The 20,938-nt window shown below is 45.3% G+C and overlaps 1 protein-coding gene across 4 annotated transcripts; it reads right to left on the bottom strand.

Annotated features, from left to right (window-relative positions):
• Window positions 1-5,772: 5,772 nt before the first annotated feature.
• MTNAP1 (mitochondrial nucleoid associated protein 1) lies at window positions 5,773-20,884 on the bottom strand. Of its 4 annotated transcripts, none has more exons than XM_084837561.1 (5): window positions 20,654-20,884; window positions 16,297-17,805; window positions 11,971-12,078; window positions 11,644-11,760; window positions 5,773-6,144 (listed from the first exon to the last, which is right to left on the bottom strand). In XM_084837561.1, the coding sequence occupies exons 2-5, from the start codon at window positions 17,795-17,797 to the stop codon at window positions 6,116-6,118; spliced, it is 1,755 nt and encodes a 584-aa protein (XP_084693687.1). In that variant the 5' UTR covers window positions 17,798-17,805; window positions 20,654-20,884; the 3' UTR covers window positions 5,773-6,115. The 4 variants fall into 4 exon arrangements, with proteins under 4 accessions (XP_084693687.1, XP_084693688.1, XP_084693685.1 ...); XM_084837562.1 differs by having other exon boundaries at window positions 16,297-16,367; window positions 20,654-20,810; XM_084837559.1 differs by lacking the exon at window positions 5,773-6,144 and having other exon boundaries at window positions 11,471-11,760.
• Between the last annotated feature and the right edge of the window lie 54 nt (window positions 20,885-20,938).

The following is a 20,938-nucleotide window of genomic DNA, read 5'->3' as shown; positions in this document are numbered from 1 at the left end:
TTTTTTCGCAGTTTTATCTTATGTAAATATTTACGTAAGATAAATCCGCGAAAAATAGGGAATGCAAATGGCGGCCGCCATAGCTGCCGCCATTTGTGTACGCTGGGTTTTGGGGGGGGTTAGCCGTGATAGGCTACATAAATTCTTACATAGCCTATCACAGCTGCCTGGCTGGACGCAAATGGCAGCCGCTACGGCGGCCGCCATTTGCATCCGCAGCAGCCCGTCTGCGACTGGAAATCCAGCTGCGGATGGCCCTGGCCGCGGGGCGGAGCCGGCCATCAAGGATTCAGGGGGGGATGACCGGATCGCCTCCCCCCACCCCCACCGCAAAAGATTCCGCAAAAAGGTAAGTGGGTTTCATACATCCCTACAGTCTGTCCTAGGGATGGCAGAAAATTCCGCCACGGATCTCGGTGAGGCCAAATGCCAGTGCATTCGGCCCCCCAAAATCTGTGGCGGAATGGCCTGCCCCCCCCGGCCCCCCATGGATCCCCCCCGGGATGAGACTTACCTGGGGCGGATCTTCCAGGTGGTGGCGGCTCTGGCTTCGGCTGCTGCAGCAGCTGGTCTTCCAACCGGCTGCCACCGCCATTTGCAGTCTTGTCAGGGTTTTGTGGTTGTTGTTTTTTTACAAGACGTGATAGGCTATGTAAAGACTTACATAGCCTATCACGTCTGGCTTTAAAAAAAAAACACATATGCAAATGGCGGCGGCTACGTCTGCCGCCATTTGCGTTCCTTATTTTTGGCGGTCTTAGTCTACGTAAATATTTACGGAGACTAAGACGGCGAAAATAAGGGGAACGCAAATAGCGTAGCAGACACTATTTGCATTCCCCCTTATTTTCGCCGTCTTAGTCTACGTAAATATTTACATAGACTAAGACCACCAAAAATAAGGAACGCAAATGGCGGCCGACGTAGCCGCCACCATTTGCGTACACGCTTGTTTTTTTTTAGCCAGACGCGATAGGCTACGTAAGTCTTTACATAGCCTATCATGGCTGACTACAGGAACGCAAACGGTGGCGGCTACAGCCGCTGCCATTTGCGTCCCTGCTAGCCAGCAGCCGGATGTCCGGCTGCTGGCGGAGCCGGCCCGTGGCTCTGCGGAATCCCCGTGGAGCGGAGCCGGCCAGCCAGGATTCTGGGGGGGAGGCGCAGAGCACCTCCCCCCCCCGGCGAGGATTCCGGGGGGAGGGACGGAGCGCCTCCCCCCCCCCAGCGGAACCCGGCAGAGCCAGGTAAGGGGAGTTTCGTACATCCCTAGTCTGTCCCATTTTCTTTACTGGCATCTGACTGCCATCTACAGGTCATTGTAACTAACTGCGGACAAGGTGTTTATTCTGTTCTTAGGGACGAAAATGGACATAGGAAAGTTACTTCATAGGTATTGGAAATCCTTAGCAAAGCAGAAGGGAAGCCACTGGATGTTGGAAGTTTGAAGAAGGTGATGAATGGATTAAAACCAAACGATGAGGCTCCCATTCCCACTTTCAGACATGAAAAACCATGACAGCCTCAAAATGTTCTAGCTGGGTCCAGTCCTAGTACTTGCGGTTCTACAGATGCATATAATTGGCAGGAATCCTCTGGTCAGCTGCCACACCCAACATGCTGCAAAATAACTAATCACAACTGTGGGTGTGTGTGGACAGAGTAAATGACTACTGTCTCAGGGTAACTGAAGAGCTGTGAACCTTCCTTAACCCCACCACAAAAAAACCACTGTAGTACTGTATTGTATTAGAAGGCTTGGTGAGTGAATCTGCAGGCATGTGAGACACCACTCGGTGAAACAATGACTAGGAGACAGGAGAGCATAAATGTGCTAGAAGTAACACACATGACAAATTAAGGCTGAATTCTGTTGTTGACTGTAAGTCTAGGATATCTTGTTATTAACTGATATAATTATGTGTGTATTCATCTCATCTATTATTACGTATTTAGCAATATATTTTATGAGCTATTATGAAATTGGTAACAAATAACAGATCTCATTTGTTCACAGCTGTCTCTGCCTTTTCCCTGAAGCTGAGCTTTCTGACCCTCTTTCAAACTTTAGCACTAGTTTCAAACCTATGCATGGGATGCAATCCTGGCTGGGGCATGCTGGGAGTTGTAGGACTGTTTTCTGGCTATACATGCATAGGATTATGCCCGTAGAGTCCTATATGGCCTGGTTCTGAAATATCTGGGGAAGTGCTTACTCCTATATATAGCTCTCCAATCAGTAAGGTCTAGCAATGGAGCCTTGTTAAGGAAACACCAAGTTCTTCAGCTCTCCAACAAAGGAGTTAATTACCTTGTCATGATGCTAGGGCTTGAGTACCTCAATGATGCCATGAGCTAAACCGTGAAGGGACACGCAAGACAGGAAGGTCATGGCAGAGAGGTCAGACTAAAGACGATACCTGGGGAAGGAAACGGCAACCCACCCCAGTATTCTTGCCATGAAAACTAAATGGATCAGTACAACCAGAGATATGTCGGTATACCATCGGAAGATGGGACTCCCAGGTCGGAAGATGGTCAAAATGCCACTGGGGAGGAACAGAGGATAAGTTCAACTAGCCCCAGATGTGATGACACAGCTTGCTCAAAGCCGAAAGGACGGCTAGTGGCTGACGGTGCTGGTGGTGGATGACAAATCTGATGTTCTAAAGATCAACACACCATAGGAACCTGGAATGTAAGTTCTATGAGCCAGGGCAAATTGGATGTGGTTATTGGGGAGATGTCAAGATTAAATATAGACATTTTGGGTGTCAGTGAACTGAAATGGACTGGAATGGGCCACTTCACATCAGATGACCACCAGATCTACTACTGTGGACAAGAGGACCACAGAAGAAATGGAGTAGCCTTCATAATTAATAACAAAGTGGCTAAAGCAGTGCTTGGATACAATCCAAAAAATGATAGAATGATCTCAATTCGAATTCAGGGTAAGCCATTTAACATTACAGTGATCCAAATATACGCCCTAACCACAGATGCTGAAGAAGCAGAAGAAGATCAGTTCTATGAGGATCTGCAGGACCTACTGGATAATACACCAAAAAGAGATGTTATTTTCATTACAGGAGACTGGAATGCTAAGGTGGGTAATCAAACAACACCTAGAATTGCAGGCAAGCATAGTCTGGGAGAACAAAATGAAGCGAGACATAGGCGGATAGAATTTTGCCAAGACAACTCACTGTGCATAACAAACACTCTCTTCCAACAACCTAAGAGACGACTTTATACATGGACTTCACCAGATGGTCGACACCGAAATCAGATTGACTACATCCTTTGTAGCCCAAGGTGGTGGACATCTATACAGGCAGTAAAGACAAGACCTGGAGCTGATTGTAGTTCAGATCACGAACTTCTTATTGCACAATTTAGAATCAGACTAAAGAGAAAAGGGAAGACCCACAGATCAGTGAGATATGAGCTCACTAATATTCCTAATGAACATGCAGTGGAAGTGAAGAATAGATTTAAAGGACTAGATTTAGTAGACAGGGTCCCGGAAGAACTATGGACAGAAGTTCGCAACATTGTTCAGGAGGCGGCAACAAAAAACGTCCCAAAGAAAAAGAAAACCAAGAAGGCAAGATGGCTGTCTGCTGAGACACTGGAAGCAGCCCAAGAAAGAAGGAAAGCAAAAGGCAACAGTGATAGGGGGAGATATGCCCAACTAAATGCAAAATTCCAGAGGTTAGCCAGAAGAGATAAGGAATTATTTTTAAACAAGCAATGCGCGGAAGCAGAACAAGATAATAGAATAGGAAGGACAAGAGACCTCTTCCAGAAAATTGGAAACATCGGAGGTAAATTCCAGGCAAAAATGGGTATGATCAAAAATAAAGATGGCAAGGACCTAACAGAATCAGAAGACGTTTACTTCTTGGGAGGAGAGCAACGACAAATCTTGATAAAATAGTTAAGAGCAGAGACATCACACTGACAACAAAGGTCCGCATAGTTCAAGCAATGGTATTCCCCGTAGTAACCACCTATGGCTGAAAGAGCTGGACCATAAGGAAGGCTGAGCGAAGGAAGACAGATGTTTTTGAACTGTGGTGCTGGGGGGAAATTCTGAGAGTGCCTTGGACTGCAAGAAGATCAAACCAGTCCATACTCCAGGAAATAAAGCCAGACTGCTCACTTGAGGGAAGGATATGAAAGACTAAACTGAAGTACTTTGGCCACATCATGAGAAGACAGGATACCCTGGAGAAGATGCTGATGCTAGGGAAAGTGGAAGGTAAAAGGAAGAGGGGCTGACCAAGGGCAAGATGGATGGATGGATGGATGGATGGATGATATTCTGGAGGTGATGGACTCGACCTTGGGGGAGCTGGGGGTGGCAACGGCCGACAGGAAGCTCTGGCGTGGGCTGGTCCATGAAGTCACGAAGAGTCGGAAGCAACTAACGAATAAACAACAACAACAAGTTCTTCAGCTAATACAGCAATCTTGGTGGCAAGATCATGCAATTCTTTTCCATCAGAACAGTTGTTTGAGCCATTCAGGGAAGACCTACCCTTTTTGGTAGGTATTTGACTTTTAAGGTTCACGCCCAGGGGCCATAGGATATATCTGATCCTCTACAAAAGATGATCTTCAAAAGAAAGCAAAATGTTCTATTTGTCATTTGTATTTCGTTCTCAATGTGTAAATGTGTTTCAATTGTGATATTGTTTATCCTCAGTAAGGAGGTTATTTCCATTTTATAGATGGGACATATACAGTAGCCTTGGATAACCCTTTGGCTAAACCAAAATTTGAACTGAAGCTTAGTTTTAACACTGATTTCACTAGATCACTCTGATACTATCAGGGACATGCCAAATTTCCTCTATTGCAGAAGTTGGGATTTGATTCGGCACAAATTTCACTTCCTCGAATTTTCCATAGTTTTACACTTCCAGCTTCCCTACCAAAAGTGTATTAGGGTGCAATTCTGTGCATGTTTAGACAGAAAAAAAGTCCTACTATGCACAGGTGGCTGGGAAATGCTGGGAATTGTAGGGCTGTTTTCTGTCTAAACATGAATAGGATTGCACCCTTACAGATCTCTAACAAATTCAGTCTGTACCAAAGCATGACTGGTAGCATTCTTATACAATAAAACAAACAAAAACAAAATGCATCTGCATGTCAAAATAGGTAGGAAAATCTTTAGAGTTATATTGCAGAAGTATGAGTTAGTTTCACAGGAATGTGTAAGATGTGGTAAGAATATACTTCCTGCTACTCAGTGAGTGCTAGGACTAAATTGCTTGTGATAAAGGCCAAGCAATTAGCTGTAAGTGTGTGGTTTCCTTCCACAACTATTGAAGTCTAAAGGGAAAAATAAACCCACTGCGATCTGAGTACAAGACAGCCAGCTCTGATTTAAAGCAGTGCCTCTGCTGTTTGTACAGGCCAGGTCCTACCCAAAGGGCATTTGAGCTAGTTAATGGGATGGATTTCTTTCTCCAGGAGTGGAACAGTGCATTATTAATGTTACTCCTGCTCTGCTTTAGTAACTTTAAAGGCCATTACTGTATTACTTCTGTCTGCTTTGGGATATCTTTTCAATGTGCACTAGTTGAATCCATTCTATCTTCATTTAAGTTAACCGACTCTTAAGAAAAAGACAGGGCAATCACCCCTACATGATAAACAGTTGAATTGCAATTCCACACATGTGGCGTATTTCAACAAGACTAATACCAGCTACTTTTATACAACCCGAACTGACTTCATATACTTAGAACGACAAGAAAGGGTTTGTTGGTTTGTTTTTAATAGCAGTCAGCAGCAATTAACATTCACTTCGCACCAAATTTGTACTACAGCCGTTGGCTTTTGTCAGCAAGCCACAAGTCTCAACACATTGCAATAGTTAGTCTATCTATACCACGACTGATAACCTCCTCTCAAGGGGGACCAGACAGCTGCTTAAAAGTACTTATTCATGTTTGGCTCCTAGTAACAAAGAAGTGCTTATGTATTTGTGACTCTTGCAGCAGTCTTCAACAGGTCCTCTTCCTACTGGCAAGATCCATGTAAGATCCATGCTCAGTTTGCACACATGCTCTTTCCATTACATGCTCTTCTGTCATCATCAGTGGTATTTCCGCCAGCGACTGTGTTCTTCAATAATGGGGCGGGGGGGGGGAACAAAGTTAACACTATAATAATTATACACATTGATGGAACAGTAGCATATATATTTTAATAATTAAGCTGACTCCCCCTCCCCAATACTCAAATAACTATAAATGCCTGAGGTTGTAATTGTATGCAGATGCACCTGGGTGTAAGCCCCACTGAAAACAGCGGGACTGACTTTCAAGTAAACATTCATATGATTGCACTGTAAGAGTATCAGAAAGAACAGCGGAATATTTCTCTACTAAATTCTGCAAAAGTATTCTGAGAGCTAGCTCTATAGCCCTCCTACATTTTGTGATGGGCATTGTTACAAAGTAGCTCTCTTTTGAGTGAACAGTACTGACTCCATTTTCAGACAGCTAAGCTGGGCATCTTCATCCTGTTTCAGCAAAGGTGGGAGAGAGCAATCACCATCAGGTAAGACAAGATCAAGCAATTCAGTTTCTAATGAACTTCCTAAAATGCATTCCCCAAAGGCAAAGGTGGGGGTAAAAACTGACAAAACATGAATGTGCTGGATAGCAATAGTGATACCTGGTAAGGTGCCTGGTCAACTACCTGCATTGTGCTCCTGTTGTTGCATTCCAGCCTTGATGCTGTCATTAAGGTCATATTTTGTTAACAGAATGGAGATAGTAAGAAGGACAGGTAGGACTTTTGTTTCCAGCAACTACAGCGATCATCTCCAAGCACCCTCTTTTGTTATGCGGGAGGAAGAACCTGGCTCAGTATTTCTCCTATAGCAAGTAGCACCGTTTGCATGTGAGCATTGTCCGGTTCATCAGAGTTGCAATGTCACAGCTTTCTCTGAACTGTAGAAGAATCCTCAGGTTTGGCCAGCCATGATCTCTCCTCCCTCCAGAAGCAGGAGGCCATGCTGCTGAAATCACCAGGTGCCTCACCCCCAGGGGTAATGTTCCGTGCTGCTGCTGAAATCACCCAGAACCTCTCCTCCCAGAGAAAAGGCTCCATGCTGAAGTTGCTGAAGAGCTGGCCTCCTTCCCGCTGAAATCACTAGGCTCCTTGCTTGCCAGGTGCCTCCCATAGTCAAGGCTTCCTGTTTTCCCTCCTCTTCACCGGAGACCAGGAGTTGTAACACTGACTAGTTCTTGTCTGCAGGAAAGCCTAAGGAAAGTATATTGCTCTTGGAGGTTCTTCGTACAAACTGTAGACTCTACCCCCAATTCCCGCCCCCCTGTGTGTATGTTTCAAGCCTCAAGAAGTTCCTGTGGTCTCAAAAACTACTTTTAGGCCTAGAGCTCAGCTTCACCAAGAACGCAGCTAGTTTCCCCATCGAGGCATAATTTAGCGAAGGCTGGAGCATCCCCAGTTGGTGGAAGTGCTAACAAATCCATTTGCTCAGGAAATTCTCCCAACTTCAGCTTGTGCAGTTGAATCTCTGTAAACCTCAATAACTGTGCCATTGTGGCATTATCCTCTTCAACAGTGTCTGAGTCTCTTTGGGTGTGTCTCATTAGGTGGGAATCGCCTTCTTAGCCATACATGCTCTATTTGCCAATATCTAAAGATCCCTTGTAAGTGGGTTTGTTAGTCTCGTTGGAACATGCTCGAGAACAAAAGCAAGTCATATAAAAATGCAGAGCAGGGCTGGTTGATGCAGGTTTGAAATCAGGAACTGGAGGCCCTGGGACCTAACGCAATCCCCTGAGAAATATAATCTGGCTATCAGTTGCCAACCCAGGGATGGAGAGTACCCCTGGCCCACCAGCCTCCATCCCCTCCTCAAAGTGGCCCTCCTATACAGCTAGATGCTGACTAGAGATGTAGGTGTAGGGATGGAGAGTACCCCTGGCCCACCAGCCTCCATCCCCTCCTCAAAGTGGCCCTCCTATACAGCTAGATGCTGACTAGAGATGTAGGTGTTTTCTTTTAAAAAGAGTACAAATTCCTTTTATTTTGAGTGAGAATGAACCTTCTATTTCTGGCAATGTTTTTAATCAAAATGGGAAAAAATAAGAACCTTTATTCCAAAAACACTGCACATGGGTTTGCACAGTTGCCTTCCTGAGCAGCAGGGAAAACCCCACACACCAACTAAAGTCCTGCTAAGAGTAGACCCATTGAAATGAATGGGACTGAAATTAGTCATGACTAACTTAGCCGCCCCCCCCCCCCCCCCAGGGATCACTGCCTTGTTCTGGCGAAGGGGCTTGTGTAACTTAGTGAACCCACAAGCTATGCCGTGCAGGGCCTCCCAAGACGGACAGGTCATGGCAGAGAGTTCTGACAAAATGTGGTCCACTGGAGAAGGAAATGGCAACCCACTCCAGTATTCTTGCTAAGAAAACCCCATGGAATGTATCACAAGGCTGAAAGATATGACGCTGGAAGATGAGCCCCTAAGGTCGGAAGGTGTCCAATATACTACTGGGAAAGAGCAGAGGGAATTTCCAAGCCAGAAAGAGTGATGCGGCTGGGCCAAAACCGAAAGGACACTCAGCTGTGGATGTGTCTGGTGGTGAAAAGAAAGTCTGATGCTGTAAAGAACAATATTGTTTAGGAACCTGGAATGTAAGATCAATGAATCAAGGTAAGCTGGAGGTGGTCAAGCAGGAGATGGCAAGACTGAACATCGACATCTTGGGAATCAACAAACTAAAATGGACACGCATGGGAAAATTTAATTCAGGTGACCATTATATCTACTACTGTGGGCAAGAATCCCTTAGAAGAAATGGAGTAGCACTCATAGTCAATAAAAGGGTGGGAAAAGCAGTACTGGGGTACAATCTCAAAAATGATAGAATGATCTCAGTACGAATCCAAGGCAAACCATTCAACACCACAGTAATTCAAGTCTATGCCCCAACCACTGAGGCCGAAGAAGCTGAGGTTGATCGGTTCTATGAAGACCTACAACACCTTCTAGAACTAACACCAAAAAAAGATGTCCTCTTCTTCATAGGGGATTAGAATGCTAATGTAGGAAGTCAAGAAATCACCGGGATAACAGGCAAGCATGACCTTGTTGTACAAAATGAAGCAGGACAAAGGCTAATAGAGTTTTGCCAAGAGAACACGCTGATCATAGCAAACACTCTTTTCCAACAGCACAAGAGATGACTCTACACATGGACATCACCAGATGGTCAATATTGAAATCAGATTGATTATGTACTTTGCAGCCAAAGATGGAGAAGCTCCATACAGTCAGTAAAAACAAGACCTGGAGCTGACTGTGGCTCAGATCATGAGCTGCTTCTTGCAAAATTTCGGCTTAAATTGAAGAACGTAGGGAAAACCACTAAACCATTCAGGTATGACCTAAATCATATCCCTGATGAATATACAGTGGAGGTGAGGAATAGATTTCAGGGATTAGACCTGATAGACAGAGTGCCTGAGGAACTATGGACGGAGCTCCGTAACACTGTTCAGGAGGCAGCAACTCAATCCATCCCAAAGAAAAAGAAATGCAAGAAAGCAAAGTGGCTGTCTGATGAGGCTTTACAAGTAGCTGAGGAAAGAAGGGAAGCAAAAAGCAAGGGAGAAAGGGGAAGATATATCCAACTGAATGCAGAGTTCCAGAGAATAGCAAGGAGAGACAAGAAGGCCTTCTTAAATGACCAATGCAAAGAAATGGAGGAAAACAATAGAATGGGAAAGACTAGAGTTTTCAAGAAAATCGGAAATATCAAGGGAACGTTTTGTGCAAAGATGGGCATGATAAAGGACAAAGAAGGTAGGGACCTAACAGAAGCAGATGAGATTAAGAAGAGGTGGAAAGATTACACAGAAGAACTATACAGGAAAGATCTTAATGTCCCTGATAGCCATGATAGTGCGGTCACTGAACTGGAGCCATACATCCTGGAGAGTGAAGTCAAGTGGGCCTTAGGAAGCATTACTAACAACAAAGCTAGCAGAGATGACAGTATTCCAGCTATTTAAAATCCTAAAAGATGATGCTGTTAAAGTGCTGCACTCAATATGCCAACAAATTTGGAACACTCAACAATGGCCACAAGACTGGAAAAGGTCAGTTTACATTCCAATTCCAAAGAAGAGCAACACCAAAGTGTGTTCAAACTACCGTACAATTGCGCTCATTTCACATGCCAGCAAGGTGATGCTCAAAATCCTACAAGCTAGGCTTCAACAGTATGTGAACCGAGAACTACCGGAAGTACAAGCTGGGTTTCGAAGAGGCAGAGGAACTAGAGATCAAATCGCCAACATTCGCTGCATCATGGAGAAAGCAAGAGAATTCCAGAAAAACGTCTATTTCTGCTTCATTGACTATGCTAAAGCCTTTGATTGTGTGGATCACAAAGAGATGGAAGTACCAGACCACCTTACCTGTCTCCTGAGAAACCTGTACCAGGGTCAAGAAGCAACAGTAAGAACCGGACATGGAACAACCGATTGGTTCAAAATTGGGAAAGGAGTATGACAAGGCTGCATATTGTCGCCCTGCTTATTTAACTTATATGCAGAGTACATCATGAGAAACGCTGGGTTGGATGAATCACAGGTCAGAATTAAGATTGCTGGGAGAATTATCAACAACCTCAGATACGCATTCGATACCACCCTAATGGCAGAAAGCAAAGAGGATCTCAAGAGCCTCTTGTTGAGGGTGAAAGTGGAGAGTGCAAAAGCTGGTTTGAAACTCAACATTAACAAAACTAAGATCATGGCATCTGGCCCCCTCACTTCCTGGCATATAGAAGGGAAAGAAATGGAAGCAGTGACAGATTTTACTTTCTTGGGCTCCGAGATCACCGCAGACAGTGACTGTAGCCATGAAATTAAAAGACGCTTGCTCCTTGGGAGGAAAGCTATGGCACACCTAGACAGCATAGTAAGAAGCAGAGACATCACCTTGCCGACAAAGGTTCGTATAATCAAAGCTATGGTTTTTCCAGTAGTAACGTATGGCTGTGAGAGCTGGCCTATAGGGAAGGCTGAGCGCCGAAGAATTGATGCTTTCGAACTGTGGTGCTGGAGAAGACTCTTACGAGTCCCCTGGACTGCAAGGAGGTCAAATCAGTCCATCCTAAAGGAAATCAACCCTGAGTGCTCATTGGAAGGACAGATACTGAAGCTGAAGCTCAAATATTTTGGCTACCTAATGCGAAGAGAAAACTCCCTAGAAAAGACCCTGATGCTGGCAAAGATTGAAGGCAAAAGGAGAAGGGGACGGCAGAGGATGAGATGGCTAGATAGCATCACCGATGCAATGAATATGAACTTGAGCACGTTCCGGGAGAGAGCAGAGGACAGGAAGGCCTGGCATGCTATGGTCCATGGGGTCATGAAGAGTCAGACACGACTTAACGATTGAACAACAACAAACTTAGCCCCATCCATTTCAGTGGATCTACTAAGTATGACTTTAGTTCAATTCTACCCATTATACCTGATAGCACATTCAAGTAACGGGGCCCTTGTCTGCGAGCACCAAATAAATATTTCCTTTGAGAAAAATGATAAATGCCAGAGAAGAAACCTTACTAATGTGTTCATAGCTCCAGGCATAGCTGAGGACACAGTAGCTCAGCAGCAGCATAGAGATTCCAGACACGCCACCCTTTTTCACGTTGATGTATCTGTTGTAGTATCCATTCCAGGCTGTTTAAGGAAAAACAAGAACAAAATAAGAGCAGTTTGATTATTCATGTCAGTAGCTTTAACTGTCCAGTTTGAGCCTTTCTTCATGAATAGCAACAAGGCCTGTTCGGCCAACCTCAACTCCTGTGCCAGCCTATGGCTGCTATAACAACACCTGCACCACCCATCTCAAGCCAGGATTGAAAGACTCAGCAAATGATTTGCTCTCACCTCTGTATGTTGCTTCAAGCATCCCCTGTGGAGACAAATTACGCGTGGCTAGCCAACCAGGCAAATCTTGGAGTTTTACATCCATCAGACACCGTTCTGCCAGGGGAACTAGGAAAAAGAACAGCTAGACGTTTGTTTCTAAAACAGCACGTTTCCATGCAGGGGAGGTTGGTGGATCCAATTCCGGTGGGGCAGAGATTCCATTCAGGGTTTTACTTACAGCCAGCCAGGAGCCTAAAGGAGCTATCCAAGGTGCTGAATCCTTTTAGGGGATAGGGTCCAGCACCTTGGATAGCTCCTTCAGGCTCTTGACTGGCTGTAAGTAAAACCCAGAATGGAATCTCTGCCCCAGTGAAATCAGATCCACCAGCCTCCCCTGTTTCCAGGGCTCATAGAATCATAGGGTTGGAAAGGGCCTACAAGACCATCAAGTCCAGTCCTTTGCTCAGTGCTGTGCTGCACCTGCTTTTCTCCTCCCAGGGTAAGTCCCAAGAATGCAGTTCATGCTGGTGGAGTCACTGACCAACGCTTCATCTGGGCGTTCGTGGGGTAGTTTCTTCCTCTCTGAACTCAGTCCCCTGTGATGTTCTACAATGTACATGATGTCTGAACGGACATGGTGAGAAACATTGGATCTCCTCCCCATGGAAGGCTGCAGCAGATCTGCTGAACGAGAGGAGCTCTGTTTCAAAGCAGCAGACTGGAGCTCGCCACCCCCCATAGCAAACTAATTGGCCAATTTATGAAAAAGGTGTGGGTGTTTCCCCATGAGCAGATCCACTGGAAAGGCCTCCAATCTGCCTTGAGCAATGGAGCTATTCAGTCCAGCAGAACTGATTGCTGGAAAAGGCTAGAGCTTTCCCAGTCAGTGATCTACTCATGAGGAGGTGCCCTTCTGCTTCACATAGGAGGCAGGGTACTTATCACAAGTAGGTATGCTGCTGCTTTTTGCCTGGCAAACTGCTGAGCAGAATATCAGGCAGGGCGAGGGACAAAGAATGGTGGTTTATTGTTCTCCTGGAACATGATGGGTGGTATGAACTTACACTAAAAAGAACCAGTTTTATATGATCATTCGGCAAAATCCAAGATTCTCTTGCCCCGAGTTGAGCCCATGAAGACTGAACCAGGATGTGTGTGTTCAAGCTATCTGTATCAACAATTTCCAGGGAGGTGGCCATGTTAGCGTGTTGCAACCAAAGCAGTATTGTAGTACCTTAAAGACTAACACATTTCCAGATGCAAGAAGTGTTACCCTGTCCATAAGTCTATCCTATCTAACCATTACTTCATTATTATACACTAGGGGTGGGCAACTTGTGGCTTGTCCAATTTTTAGCCTACAACTCCCATCATACCTCACCATTTGCTTTGTTGACTAGGACTCATGGGAGTTGTAGGTCAAAATTTCTGGAGGGCCATAAGTTGCCCACACCAGCTATACACTATGTTTAATTCAGAAACAGAAAAACACATTGGAGGAACAGAAAGAAGAAATGGATTCCCTCAAATCAATTTTCAGTTCTTCATTGCAGGGCTCTTGCACTAGGAAGCCAAGAAGATACACTCTCAGTACCGAAGTTACATTGTTCACACAGTTCCTTGCTCCACACTGCCACCTGTGTGGTCTTCTTTGAATATCTCAAATGATTTTTCAATACCTTTGATGTAATATCATACAGGCAGCATGACTGCATCTCCAAAGTAATCTGAGAATATGTCTGGGCAGGCGCGCGTTCCGCTACATCTCAGGGGCCGTGGGAGACTAGAGCTTGTGAGAAAACAGCATGTTTACACTGGACAGTAATTGGTTTAATAGCCTTTCGTTTTTCCCAGGGACTCTTAAGAACAACAGTTGTATGAGGCCAGCTACGGATGTCTAACATTCTCAGCATCCTCAACAAACTATAGGCCCCATGGATTCTTTGAGGGGAGTCATGACAGTTAAACTCAGGATGGGTAAGGGAAACCTTCATTTTGACACAGGCTGGGGAGGGACCAGATAAACCTCCCCTCCCCGCATGGAGGTTCCTAATAACAATTGCCCCTTTGTGCCTGTAATTCATTAAGGATAAAACAGAGATGTAGCTGCAGGTTGCATCTTTAACGTAATGTATAGTTTGACTAAGCGGAGGACAGGAAGGCCTGGCGTGCTATGGTCCATGGGGTCACGAAGAGTCGGACATGACTTAACGACTAACGATGACTGATAGTTTGACTGCCAGGAGCTGCCAGTTCTCATATTTCTCCGTATTACTGGGTTAGGAGTGTGTCTCAATCTGATTGTGTCTGCAAGGATGGTGCATTTACTCAGATGTAAGCACTGCTGTTTTCAGTGGGAACACTAAGCAGCCACAAAAAGCACATGTGATCAGAAAAAACAAGATGAATCCCCTAATTAAAGAGCTAACTGAAGAGTGGTGATTGGGGATATTTTGTTCCTGGAAGCAATTAATTAGTTGAGAACTGGTGTGAAGCCATTTTAGATCAAGGAAAATGACCTGCATTGTAGGAGATGAAATGGCTCTGCAACTGGAAATGCAGGGTGAGCAATAGAGAAAGGAGGGGCGTCCCCAACAGCACATCCATCTTTTCCTGGGACTACTCTTCCCACTGTGCCTTAATCACACATTTTCCTATCCACCCCTGCAGAGAGATTGTGCTACTATTCTGCTCTTTCTGTCCTTAACACATTGGGCCCCATCACACGGGTGGAGAATTCCACATCAATGCCGGTTCTTTCCCCAACTAGTATCATTGCAAGACTGGGTCATTCTCTTTAGATGGCTGTCCCTGTCACATTATTTTTAGTTTCTTCATTCTCACAGGGGTGATTATGCTGCTCGGGGTGTAGCGACAATTGCTCCCTGGTCCTGCCCCTTTCCTTCCCCTTGCACATTACTGGTGGATGGGGACTGACACGCTGTAAGTCTGCAACCCTCAGCACACTTACTTGGGAGTAAGCCCCATTGAACTTAACGGGGTGCTCTGAATCAACAGAAGATGTTGATTTTAAGCTTGGTAGGGTGGGGAATCAGATCTGTCTCCCTTCATTGCAGGGAGGCATTTTACACTCTTCTCCCACCAATCGAGCAATGTGCTCAAGCATTTACATGGCAGACACGTGGTTTGAGGGCAATGCACTTTTTTGGTGCCACCTGGTGCTGCTGTTGCCAAGCGGGCGGCATGCTGCACTGTGGCCAGGATTTGGGCAGTTTGGCAGGGGGGGGTCGCCTTGAAGCAAAGGGGAAAATCGCAGGTGGGGGGGAGGGTTGGGTTCAGATCTTTCCTTCCTCAGCAAGACTTGAATGGAGGCAGAAGTCACCCTCAAACTGTGCGCCCTCCCCTCCTCGCAAGGCAGGGAGAGAGCACAAGCCCTCACGCCTGTCAAATCTGCTCAGTCTCCTTCCAAGCAACCCCGCTCAGGATTTCCCAAGTGCAACATGCCCCGCAGCCCATTCTCAATGCCTTCATCATCCTGACCGTGCCCCCAACAACTGAAAACAAACACCCACAGCCAGTTTCTTCCGCTATTGGAGAATTTCATGGGGAGGTCACGGCGCTCCTGTTCTGTGGGCTGGAAAAAATACCACATTTTTGTGTTTGAGGAAAATATGGGACAGGCTGGGGAAAATGGCAGGAGACACCCTGGAGGGTAACGGCGTCATCTAAAGAGCCTGCGAACGTCCGTGACAGAGCCATCTCAATAGCAGGATAAGAGCTCCATGTGAAGAAGCCCATTATTTGCAGTAAGAAAGGAAGACTAAAGAAGCAGTGGGAATACATGGGATTACAATTTGATGGCAACATCATCTGGAACCCCAAACCATCCTTGCTCCCATCCCCATAAGATTCCATGAATGAAGCATGGCTATTGCACAGTAGGGGATCACCTAGGAACACCCTCAGACACATCTTTGAACTCAAGGCATCTAAAAGCAGAGAAAGGAGTTGAAGGTGGCAAGGATCCATGGGAAGAGCTCCTATGGGATCATGGGAAGTATGAAAATTGGCAGAACTGGGGATTATGAAAGGAACTCTTGAGGTGGGAGAAGAGCTGTGTTCCATGGTCTTGGTCATATGAGGATTTTGATATGCTGATCTTATGAAGTTAGCCCTGCCCTGGTACCTTAAAACCAAATTAAACATCCCAGAGAACAAATGCTCCAGGAAACAAGCTTGTACACTGTGTGCACACACTTGCTCTTTATACAGAATAAAATAAATCATGCATGACTTAATCACCACTTCAACAAACCAGACCACTGGGTAGCAGTTTGCAATGTTTGCTCTTAGAAATCAGTAATTAAAAGCTTTCCATTTTACCTTTATGGCCATCACTAGGGAGAATGAGAAGTTGAGCTTCTGGGATTCTTGTATCCCACTGAGACTGCCTCCTTGAAAATAAGCCCAGACAATGATAATTAGGATACAGTTCTGGAAACCACTCCAGTCCCAAAGCACTTGGCTGTTTGCCACTGCCAGGAGGCGTAAACCAATGGGCAATAGTCATTTCTAACATGTGGGATGAGGGTTGTCTCAAAGACACCCCAATGTTTTTACCTCTTATTTTCATGGCAGTCTCAGAATGTAAAGCAGTATGTTTTTTCAGACTAGTTAAGCAGCTGTTAAATGTTTCATCATCTCCACTTTCTCTGAGAGCTTCTGTAAATGAGGGGTGAGTATTTGACTTGAGACTGGTGTGAACAGTGAATTCTTTAGGATACCCCTCTCCTTTGAAAAATAAAGGATGTTCATCAGTCTTGCTTTTCATTCCTGCAGCCAGCTGAACAGGAACACTGGAGACCCTTCTGCAGCTGTCCACAAAATGGTCATCCGATGTGTGCACTTTAATAGTAGTTACGTCATTTCTGATCTCTCCACTCCAAATATTCCCTGAAAGCTCAAGACCTAACATGCTCTTTCTGTCCACACGATCCGTAACTGGAACAATTTGCTGCCCACTAGCCAAGGCAATCTCTGCACCTCCCAATGAGGATTTCACAGGCCAGCATTCTTTCTTGTGGTTGCCAATGGTAGCTTCATTTAATGGGACATTTTGAACAGGGGATTCACACCGGTTCCTCGACACTCTTACACGATGGTTCTCAATCACGAGTTCTGTTTTGTCAGTAACTCCCTGAAGAATAGACTGAAGGTCATCAGTGGAAGAATCCAGCGAACCAGATACATTCTGCTTTGCAGATGCCTCCTTACTTTGCCTTTCTTTGGCTGAGGGTTTCTTTCTCTGGCTAGGAGATTCTGAAATGGATTTTCCACTCAAAGGTTCGAAAGCAAGGCCAGGTGCAAATTTCTCTTCATCAGAAGTGGTTTTACTTCTGCTTTTCTGCACAGTGGGTGACTTCTTTGCAGGTTTTATTTCTGAAAACACCTTCTCAGCTGGCTGTGCTTGAACCTCTTCTGAGATTCTTTGTCTGCCTCCTTCTGTTTTGTGTGTCTTTTCACTGCCACTTTTAATTTGCTTTGGTGTATCTTCACCCACATACAGATTGCTGCTTGCTGCAGTTCCAGCTATTTCCAGCGCCTCTAAGGAATTTGTTTTTCCTCTTACTTTGTTCCTTGCTAGTTCAGGTTTGCTCTTCTTATTTGCTTGTTTGGAGGCAGTTTCTGTGCTTTTGATCTGCCCTTTCTTTTTCTCAGCATTCAGCAATTTAGATGTGGCAGAACCAAAGACCTTCATGGGAGACATCACTTCACTTGAGCCTGTACCTGCTACCATCTTACAGTGAGGCAGATGGGACTTGAGCCGTTTAAATGGCTTTTTGCAGTAGGGACAAATTTCTCCTCCTGGAGGACTGCCTGCCATTTTTTTGTCTAAAAAAGAAAAAAAGACACCATAAATAAGTAAACTTTCTTACAAGTAGAACTAGTCCTCATGAGGAATAGAGGCGAGTGTAGGTTCAAAACTAACTGGAAGTTGTACCAGTTGCATAATAAAGGTAGGTGTGGCACTCCTGCCTACTTACCAATATGAATACCTTTTCTATAAGGCCTTTCCCACAGCAGGCCATACCTTCCACTACACACAGAGCAACACTGTCACCAGGACCTTTACCTCAGGTCCAACACCTTTATTTCTTGAGACGTGAGGACATACTGGCTTTTTATTCTGACACTTTATCACTTTTACGCTTGGATAGTTATGAGCCATAGGCGTGGGATTTTGAAAAGCAGAAAATATTTCTTATCTACAGAATTAAGGTGTTAAACAGTAAATAACCAAATAAGTTGTTATTTACCACTCCTCGTGCACATAAGGGCGGAATCCTATTGGATGGGATAGCCGCCAGCCTCTGAAATCGAAGACTGCCAGCTATCCTATGCAGGGTGGCTGGTGCACTGAGGGGATCCTCTCCTCCGTGCTCTGGCTGCCCTGCATTTTTGCCTAGATGGGCGATTTCGCCTGTCTAGGTGCGCTTCAGGGAGGGGGAGGGAAGGGGCCTGGAGACCTGATAAGAAGCTACGTAATGCAGCTCCTATGGTCTCCTCCCCACCCCCGGCACTGCCCCCTTTTCACCATCTCCGTGCTCTGTTTCTAAGCGCGGAGACATAGCCAGTGCGGAGAGAACTGCGCTGGCTACGAGGAGCGTGGAGCACAGTTCCCAGAAACCAAACAATCCTATGGCCCTCTAGACAATGTCTCCAAGTTACAGTAATAAGTGACTTAAAAACCTTCTATATATCCTCTTACACACCCACACGCAATCACCACTCTAATCCAATAAACAGAGATCCTAGGTACTATCTATCTCTTCCCAGACCCTACCTATTCCCTGTCAATCTCTTGTCTTTCCGTTCCCCATCTAGACTCCACAGGCACTGGTCCCTTTTTATATATCACAACCATTTCACCCCTCCTCCCCTCACTCAGCCGATCATCTCACATATGCAATACAATATCCCACCTGTCACTCATACCACTCAGACTCTAGATCTACTAACCAAAAAACAGAGTCATAATATCTCTAGATAGACAGATATCCACACACAGACAGATTCATAACATATATACATGTGACATCACAGTAAGTGGCAGAGAACCACTGCCTTATGTGTTGTTGCATCTTTAGCTCTCTCACTTTACTTATGCACAAACACATACTATTTAGGAACTATTAAATGTGATGCTGATTTAAAAGGCATAATAGGTTTAAGATACATTTCTCAAAAAAAAAAAATTAAACCCCAGACTCCAATGAAAACAATTCTTACTATTACTAGTGAAAAGACTCTTGCAGTCTGATCCACAATGCTGTAAGGCCAGAGAATATGAATGTAAACTGTTAGTACTTTAGCGCTGAAACAGCACCGCCATTTTTTCAATGGACAGAAGCTCTGTGCCTTTAACGTTGCGTGACTGTGAGAAATTCAGCGGGTTAAATGTTTTCTAGCACGGAGATAACAAGTGGTAGGGAAACTTCCCTTGCTCAGTTTTTAGTCGGGTAGTTGTTACAGGCACAGAGCTTCCTTTCAGATAAAGGTGGTAACATCCTAAGTTTAAATTAGTGTTGAGTTCTTGCAGGAAGGAACCACTCGTTTAACTTCCAAAGGAAACCTACCTCGCAGCCAAAAAAGGAAAGAACGGGAAGTTTTGTTCATTTGCCAGAGGAAAAAGGACAAAGCATAACTCTCTTTCCCAGGCGGCTTTATAACCGAGATGAGAAAGGGAATTGCTTAGCGATCTGTTACATTCCCTGGAAAGGTTACTGCCTTCCCAGGAAAATCAAAACTCGCTGCATCACGACTCGTAAAAACTCCATCCCACTCCACATCGCCGTACCTTGATCGATTGTCTAACCCTGCAATTCCAGAAACTGGTGATGATCCACGGCACTTCTCATTGCGGATATCACTTGCTTCGGCTGTTGTTAGCGGGCTTTGTTTACGAATAATTGAAACTGAAAGCGGAGTTAAATAAAGCTCTTGTTGAAACTGCTGCGCATGGGCCTGGCCGCTTATCACATGATCCTCCAATTATACTGTGTGTCACGGTAACAGGCGGAAAATACACATTTAAACTCAGATGCCCTTTCGCCTGGTGAAATTTGATGCATTTCTGCTTTGCAACAGATTGGACTAGAACATTTGTTTTTTAAAAAGAAAAATAAATATGACGCCATAAACGAAGATACGTTTTAATTAACAGGATTTGACTGGCCATTCCTTTACCTACAGAGCCGATTTTCCGGTTTCTTTAGAAGTCATGGATATGTGTCGTTAAGAGTGGTGAGATAATGAAGAAATCCAGGACTTTATGGCTTCATGAATCTTTACTCGACCTTTATATTACGAATTTAACCTCTGCTATGTTCACCGCAGTAAAATAGTGGGAAACACGACGTGTGTATTTCGGGGTGGGGTGCTACAGTGCACTCCCTTAGATGTCTACTCAAAAGTAAGCCCCATTGAATTCAGTGGGACTTACTCTCAGGAAAGTAAGATTTCGGCGTTATGATTTAAAGCCAGACAAGCAGCCCGATCCAGTACGTGCTTACTCGGGAGACCGACTGAATTCCATGCGTTTTATTCTCAAGGAAATGCACTTACGGCGCAACCCTATAAATGCCTCCTCAGAAGTCAACACCGTGAGTTCAATGGGGCTTACTCCCAGGTAAGCGGGTACGGAACTGCGGCCGTACGGCCCAATCCTACTCATACTTACTCAGAGGTAAACCCCGTCGAACTTGGCGGTGTTTGCGTGCATCTAAGCACACATGCCCAGGGCGGGGCTGTCGCTCTGATTTCGAGCTTATCGCGACGACGCAAGAACCGCCGACGGAACCGCAACATTTGACCCTCGCACATGCGCAAGGCGAGGAGCCGAGTTTGATGAAAGCGCATGCGTCCGCCCCACACTGTGCAGTCACCTGATACGCATGCGTGCCGGAGCGACCGCCTCGGGGTCGGCAGCCAATGCGCGCGCGAAGCGGAGAAGTCTCCGCGGGGG

Source organism: Heloderma suspectum, chromosome 2, assembly GCF_057233095.1.
Source record: "Heloderma suspectum isolate Gila_16-S chromosome 2, 16-S_ref, whole genome shotgun sequence".
Classification (NCBI taxonomy): Eukaryota; Metazoa; Chordata; class Lepidosauria; order Squamata; family Helodermatidae; genus Heloderma; species Heloderma suspectum.
Note: the sequence above shows the minus strand (reverse complement) of the source record. Positions and strands in the feature narration are given on the sequence as shown.